This window comes from Tenrec ecaudatus, chromosome 8, assembly GCF_050624435.1.
Source record: "Tenrec ecaudatus isolate mTenEca1 chromosome 8, mTenEca1.hap1, whole genome shotgun sequence".
NCBI classification, from domain to species: Eukaryota; Metazoa; Chordata; class Mammalia; order Afrosoricida; family Tenrecidae; genus Tenrec; species Tenrec ecaudatus.
The window spans coordinates 39841433-39849633 of record NC_134537.1 but is presented as its reverse complement, the minus strand read 5'-3'; the positions used below and the strand labels follow the sequence as shown (position 1 = coordinate 39849633).

General features: G+C 41.4%; 1 protein-coding gene across 2 annotated transcripts; it reads right to left on the bottom strand.

The window, feature by feature from the left end:
- Positions 1-1331: 1331 nt before the first annotated feature.
- On the bottom strand, positions 1332-8162 carry CEP19 (centrosomal protein 19). Of its 2 annotated transcripts, none has more exons than XM_075556254.1 (3): positions 8083-8153; positions 3451-3604; positions 1332-2640 (listed from the first exon to the last, which is right to left on the bottom strand). In XM_075556254.1, exons 2-3 carry the CDS (start codon positions 3578-3580, stop codon positions 2279-2281), a joined length of 492 nt encoding a protein of 163 aa, XP_075412369.1. In that variant the 5' UTR covers positions 3581-3604; positions 8083-8153; the 3' UTR covers positions 1332-2278. The 2 variants fall into 2 exon arrangements, with proteins under 2 accessions (XP_075412369.1, XP_075412368.1); XM_075556253.1 differs by having other exon boundaries at positions 1338-2640; positions 3451-3640; positions 8083-8162.
- Between the last annotated feature and the right edge of the window lie 39 nt (positions 8163-8201).

The following is an 8201-nucleotide window of genomic DNA, read 5'->3' as shown; positions in this document are numbered from 1 at the left end:
TATCTTATATAGGTAGGCAAACGACATTAACGGAGACAAAACAAAAAGATTGAATAAACAGAGAAAGAAAAGAAAACTAGCAAAAAACTCCAAACGAAAAAGCATACATAATTCCAGGTCTGTCCGCTGACCTTTATGACTATCTCCCCACTAGTCTGGGGGTTCTGGGTAATGCCCCTCCTAGCCTGAAGTCTATTTTGCAGGCTCCTCGGGGGTTTTGTGGCTATTCTGCTCCTGTTGCTGATCTGTTATATCCCCTTCTTGGTTCGCCCCACAGTGGGGGTGGTCAGACTGGACTCCCTCCCCGGTGTGGCCCCAGTACTGTCCTCTGTCTCGGTATGCTCCAGCGAGGAGACATCATGTCTTGAGCTGTTGTCAGCCCTACAGTCTTCGCTGTGCTTTCCCAGATCCGTGCAGTAATGTCATCCTCTGGACTTGGTGAACCAGCTGGTGGGTTTTAACCACAGACCTTGTGATAAGCAGTCCAACACTTAGTACCACCAGAGCTCCTAAAATAGTACAGCTCCCTGTGTATACTCATGAAGTACATGTGTAAATGAATGAATGAATCTCTCTAGAGGACAACTTAGCAAAACTCTACTGCTATTCAGTTGATTCTGACTCGGAGTGGGTAGGATAGACTAGACCTGCTCCATAGGGTTTCTGAAACTGTGAATCTCTATGGGAGCAGACAGCTTCACCTTTCTCCATGGAGCAACTAGAGTGTTTGAACAGTTGGCCATGTGGTTAACAGCCCAGCCCTTAATGCACTATACTACCTCGGCTCTCTAACTCAGCTCTAGCTATTACATTTTACATGCGTACCCTGACTCAGCAATTTCCCTCGAGGCATTTATCCTATAGATATTCTTGCACATGAGCAAGACAAAAATGTACAAGATTATTTGCTATAATATTGCTTGTGATAGTGAAGGGGGACAACAACTAAAGTTAACTTTTGAGATTATCTATATCTCTACAATGGGATGCTACATATAGAAGAATTTCTAGCTCTGAACATTCTTTTGGCAAATACTAGTAAACATGTCCATCTTAAGAAGGCGTCCTCAAACTATGGCCCGCGGGCCACATGCGGCCTACTGAGGACATTTATCCGACCTGCCGGGTGTTTTTGCCCCATTTGTTCTTTTACTTCAAAATAAGATATGTGCAGTGTGCATAGGAATTTGTTCATAATTTTTTTTAAACTATAGTCCGGCTCTCCAACGGATCTGAGGGACAGTGAACTGGCCCAGTTTAAAAAGTTTGAGGACCCCTGATATCATTGTAAGGACCATCCCTTTAATGGTAAAAGAGAATGAAGATGGACAAGTAGAAGGAGTAATTATTTAAAGACTTATTTAATGAATATTAACTTCCTTGCAAAGAACATAAAATTTCTCCCAATTAAATAATATTCCAGGAAGATGTGTCTATATACAGATAATCTTGTTGAGCAAAGGTTTAACACGGATCTCTCTTTGTAGATTCAAACTCATGAACAGGCTTAAACAAGCAACACCTGTTGCTCATTTAATAGGGTGGATTTCCCATTTTACTAACAAACCTCTTATCGGTGGGAGGAGGTCTGGGGTTTCTGAGTATCTGTAGTAGATACTCCCCAATACTTGGTGGGGCAGACCCCTGCTGCCCATCAAATGACATGTACTTGCACCTGCAGCGCATTCTGCAAGAGCACTCTTTACTGCAGAGCGAACACAATGTAACAAGTACTTTAAAACATAATGCATACTGGATAATTCACGGAGAACCACAGGTGGTCCCCAATCTCATCAAACTGTAATTTGCTTCCCATTCTACAAATGAAACTTTTCATTCCCTGTCTCTTTACCACTGTCCCTCCTCCCTTCCCCAGTTTCTTTCATCTGGAATCCTACAGCCTTACTCTTTAAATACTACCATTGTAAGTACCAGGCCATGTCTTCCTGACCACTCAATGATCTAGGTAGGTGCTGACCCTCTTTGACGTGAACCTGTCTTTCTCAAGCACTCAGCTCTAATGCTGTGGCTGCCTGGCAGTTTCATGAGCTCCCACAAGCTTTTCCAATTAGACTGAGGCTCCTTACAGGTCCCTAGCCTCTGCTTTTCTTACCTTCTTTATGCACCAACACAGAAGAGGCTCTAAATCCCCTGATTCGAAAAAGTCAATCCAGTGATTACCCAACATGTGCATTTAGTGTTCTATAGAAATTTTGCTATAAACCTTTTATATAAACCTAGAGTTTTGGCCATCCCAATAAATTCTGAGTGCTTAGCTTCAGAACTCATCAGCTGATTCTGTGTCCCAGCCACAGGAAAGTAGTTGCTCATCCTGGGGAAACTCAACCTCAATGTCATAAACAAAATTTGGATCGTCCTTCTTCTTCTGATTTTTCTCAAAAAGTTCATCCATGATACTCTTTCTCTTTGCAAGTTCTTTGTCATCTAGTTTGTTCAGGTCTTCCTCGGGGTCGATGGTTCTTTCCCGCTGAATCTGGTCCATCGTTTCTGCCAAACTCTGCCCCTGCAAGTAACCCCTTAGAAAACCAAATAACTTCTCGAGCTGCCTCAGAGATACTTGTTCCAGGTAACTCTTGTGCCGTGGGTTATTCTTCAGTTGTTCAGCGGCTCTGCTGCAGTCTAGGAGGGAGGGAGAGAGAGAAAACACCAGAACAAGATTCAACTGTGTACTATGTACACTACACCCCCACAAACTACTGATGAGCCCCTAAGCTACTGTAAAACAGAGCAAAAACTCATGACCCTGAAGGCATTGTCTGCTTTACAGTCGGGTAGCTAAAAGGCTGCACGGGAGTAAATTGTACTGCAGAACGACTCCTATATGCTGAGGCTTGGCTTGAGTCTGAGATGGAAGGGATGGGATGTGTGTCTGATTTCCTTAACTTAAAACTGCTTGGTAGGAATGTTAGGCACTTTCACTTGAAGAAAGTGCCTTAGAAGAAAGAGAGGTTATAACTTTTAGGTCATAGCACTGGTACTAATAAAATAAAAAGGATATATATTTTAAAATTGAAGGAAATTAATATTATTAAATAATGCTATATCAATTAACTCACACAACCGTCCTGAGGGTAGAATTATCGACCCCTTTTTCAGAGAAGGAAATTGAAGTTTATTGACTGTAAACAATTTAGCCAGGATTATTCATACATCTTGAAACAATGTAGATGAATCCCATCTCATACACACACACACACACATACACACACACACACACACACTCCTCCCTCCCTCACTGCCATTGAGTTAATTCTGACTCATAGCCACCCTGTTGGCAGACAGAATTGTCCCTGTGGATTTCTGGGGCAAGAAGGAACCTGGGCCTCTAGTTCTGAAGAACATATTACTTCACTGCATGCGACCCCATGCCACTGTTTTTATTAAGGGACTGACACACTAAGATATGAGGCAAGATAAAACACAAGTTACCTGAAAACTTTGAAAAGTTTCGAACTGGCATGATCCGCTGGCGACTTTTCCCCTTGACTTCACTGTCATAGATTAAGATAATAGCTGGAGGCTGGAATCTAATTCCACATTTCTTGGGAGTACACATCATTCCTACATACACTTCAGAGGAAATCTGATGAAAATGTATTAGTCACATACTGACTTCCTGCTAAAGGGGAAAAAAATTCAATTTCAGCTCACTGAGTGTGGGATAAACTTATGCCCTGCCCCTCCTCAGTTCCCATGTCTCTCGGAGTTCTAGCCCAGTAATTCTCAATCAGATCAAGAAGAGATGGACAATCATCACCACAGTCAGTTAGAGATTATTTTCTTCATTCTTTTTTTAATTTTCTTCATTCTTGTACATGTTGTTTGCTCCCCATTTCCTTACAACCTCCCCTGAAATACTCCCAAGGAACCATTAGCCCAGTTACGGCTCTACAGGCTTACTGTCCTGGATTTAATATACAGAAAACACTAAAGCAACAAAACTAAACTAACAACAGCAATGATTTAAAACAGATAAAAACCCCATCAAAAGGCAAGCAGAAAATGTTAAAGACTAGAGCAAATTTAAAATAGATCATAAGGGAGAATGATAAGGTGCTAAATTTTAACCTATCTCCAATAATCCACTTTCCAATGCACTCTGCACGATCATAAGGCTGTTTACATTGACCTCAAGGGACTTTCGTTTATCAGTTAGCCAGTGTGTACCATGCCCCTTCTACATCAAAGTACTTATGTCCTTATGCAGTGGTTCTCAACCTTCCTCATGCTGTGACCCTTTCATACAGTTAGTTCCTCATGTTGTGGTGACCCCCAAGCATAAAATTATTTCCGTTGCTACTTCATAACGGCAATTTTGCTACTGTTATGAATCAGGCGACCCCTGTGAAAGGGTCATGCAACCCTCAAAGGGGTTGTGACCCACAGGTTAAGAACCGCTGCCTTAGAGTCTCCAGACCACATCTGTTTCCCGTGTATTTTCCCAATCATTTTACTAAGTTTTTCTAACATTATTTAATCATCTGTGTTCCTTTATTTAAAAATCTGCGTTTGTCAGTTCCAGGAGGGCAGGGAACATATCCATTGTTTACCACTTATCTCTCAACACAGTATCTGGAACACAGTAGGCACTCAATACATGCTTGTTAAATTCAACATATTAATCTAAGACCCCACAGTGGTTCATCCTCTGTGTGCTTACTGTCAATAAGTCTAGTCAAAAAGTCAGTCCTGCCTCAGAATTGGCTTCTACCAAACCATATTCACTGCCACCAAGTCGATGCCAACTCATAGTGACCCTATAGGACAGGGTACAACTGCTCCTGTGAGCTCACAAGACTGTCCAATCTCTCTCCCTCGGAGCAGTTGGCGGTTTCAAACCGGACCTTGCAGATTACAGTCCAACACAAAACCCCTGTGCCCATAAACTTCTATGTATATGAGACAATAATGTTCACACACTTTTATTTTGCTTGTCTCACTATATACTATTTTTTCAGTACAGATTAATATTTTTGATTCCTTCTTTCCTTCCCTGCTTCCAAGACAAAAATATACTTCGTTACTGGAACTGCTTTAGATGCAACGGAGATACATTCTCAGGAAGATGTGCCAATGGGAAGAAACCTTGAGGTGAGGTAGCACAGAATATTGCTATCCTTAAAAACTCAGTTCTGTGACTAGAATCACAATAGGAACATGATTTTAAATAGAAATAAGCAGCAGTAATTCACATATGTTTATCATACAAAAGGGGAGTAAACATATAATAATTCCTTTAAATCCTTCCTGTCTTTTTTCTAGGCTTGTGGTTGCTGTTTTTCCCCTCAAACCTATGGTCAGTTTTTCACAGTGTACAAATGGGCTTTTAAAAAATTGTGGGGAAATTCTATTATGCTTTAATTCTATTTTTCCACAAACTTAAAAAATAATAATAAATCAATATATATTTGGTATTTATACCTCAATTTCTCCACTTTTTTAAAGATCATTTTATTGAGGCTCTTAAAGCTCTTATTACAATCCATATATCAATTGTATCAAGCACATTTATACATCTGTTGCCATCATCAATTTCTAAACATTTTCTTTGTACTTGAGCCCTTGGTGTTAGCTCCTCTTTTGTCCCTCCCCCGCCTCCACGAACTCTTTGATGGCCCCTTGTATATATCCCTGCTATTTAAATTTAACAATCTACTTGATTATTTCCTTGTCATTAAATATTTCACTAAAATGTGGATTTGCACATTATATCCAATTATACACATTACACAATATGTGATTGTGTAGTGTTTTGTCCAAGGAGCCCTGCTGGCATAATGGCTAACTGCTCAATTGATAAAAAGTCAGCAGCCTGAACCCACTAGTAAAAGACCTGAGGATTACGGCCTCGTGGCCAGGACTCCGCAAATATACCACAAAACCAAACTCACTGCCCTTGCATGATTCCGACTCATAACCATCCTATACTGACTGAGCAGAACTGCACTGGTAGGTTTCCAGGCTGTAAATCTTTCCAAGAGCAGAAAGCCTCAACTGTCTCCTGCAGTAGAGCAGCTGGTTGGCTCAAGCAGTTGACCTTGGGGTTAGCAGCAGAACAGGTAACCCACTAGACCACCTGAGCACTTTCCAGTATAACATAACACATGGGGAGTTGATCTGATTTTTGAACTACCGGGCTAATCCAATGATCCTACACAGTTTATCTTTTCATTTACTTGTTTACTGCCTTTTCTTTTGTACAACTCCAAATCACTCACTACGATTTAAAGTTTTCTTGGAGAAACAATAGAAACTAAAAACTTGATCATGACACACTCATGAATGACTATACATAACTGATGCTCAATAACGCAGTGGCTTTTTTTTTAAATTTTTAAAAATGTGTGGTTCTCTTTTAAACTAGTTTATTTTTCCTTTTTAAAAAAGTTTGATTGGCACGTAATCCACATACCACACAATTCAATAGTTGAATCACATCAAAAATTGTACAAGTATTGCCACCATCAATTTCATATATTTTCTCCCCCTATGATTAAATCGCCTTTAAAATGAGTTGTGTAATCACCTTCGGTTCTAGAGCTTACTCCTCCCGCCTTCGTTGTTTACTCTTGAAATCCCCTCACCCATCTCCCCACCCCACCCCACCCCCTACATGCCCTTGCATCAGTTATTATCTCTGTGCATCCACTCCCTCTGTGTTTCACCAACTTGTAAACCCAACAGAAACAATAAAGAACAAACCCAAAATGAAGTGGTAAGGATAAAACAATAGTAATATAAAGATAAAAAGGTAAACAATGGGTTAAAAAAAGGTCCACCCTCAATATTTAAAAAGTCAGGAAAAGAAGTTTTTGTTATGGAACAAGCAAGAGATCCTTGCACCTAGAACAAATTCAGGTCAGGTCTAGAGCGAGGTCAACTGAACAAGTATCAAGTTTGATCCAGCAGAATCAGGATTACAATAATCTAAGTTTGATGATACGGCTGTTCCAGACCTTTGCCTGTGGCCAGAGGGACTCTGCCAGAGGCTTAATCTGACTAGATCCTCTGCAGATGGGTTTGGGGCTCCCACTGTTCTCCATAGTCTTCCACAAATTGGATGTTCACAATTTTAGCTCTGATACTTTTCCCTTCATCATATTTAAATTTTATTATTGTCACCTTTGGCTCACACAAGCTGGTGTGCTTCTCCCATGTGGGCTAACTTGACTCTTTGCTTAAGTGGCTGCTTGTATGAAAACAAGCCTTTAAGACCCCAGACACTATTCTGATTGATAGCCGGGCACCATCTGCTTTCTTCACCACACTTTGCTATAACACTCTTATCGTCTCTGATCCTTTCATACAGGAGAGTATCAAGCAGGGCCATGTTATCAGAACTAGCTGCTCTTGGATTGGAGCTAGAATTCAGTGTGGGTATTTTTCCTTTTTTAAATTTAACTTTTATTACAAAAGTAATATTTGCACTTGATTTAAAAAGTGAAGCAATTCTAGGAGGCTTATAACAAAAACCTTCGCCCTTACCCTACCTCTCCCCTTAAGCAACTACTTTCAATTCTTTTAGGTGTTTCTCCCAAAATTGTATCTCCGTGTTGCTTCACAATATGCCTATCTGGCTATCTTTAATTTTAGTTATTATCATTTGACACTTAATCCTTGTTGGGACTTCCATTCCGTAAGCTTGATCCTGTCTGCACTGGGTGCTCTCAGATCCAAGTTAAGCAATGAAGAATCAATGAAAACTATTCACCCTAGATCTTAACACTTTCCTCTCCAGCGAGCAGTGACTGCCATAATCTTGCTAGAAGTGTGCTTTGGCCAATGGAGACCCCCTGTGGTTGGACGAGCTTTTCCCTACGGAGAGGCTTTCCTACTATTCTCTAGGATGGCCACTAGCGCCAAGCTTGCTTACCCTTGGAGAAATATAGAAGGTGCACAGCCGGCAGGCCACTGTCTGAACCCCCGTGACGGGGCTCAGAGCCTTTAACGCGACAATGAGATCAAAGGGGACTTGGAGCTACAGCAAAAGACAAAGCCCTCGACCCTGCTGACGTGACTGTACTGTGAACTCCTAGTCAGGAGGCCCGAGATCGCAAATACCTGCAAGTACAGGTGGAGGCCAAGACCAGCCCAGACGGCTTGCAGACAGCTCGTTCCGGCGCAGGCTCCGCCGTTCCCACAGCAACAGCGCCGGGCGTACGTCACGGCGCTTGCGCCCC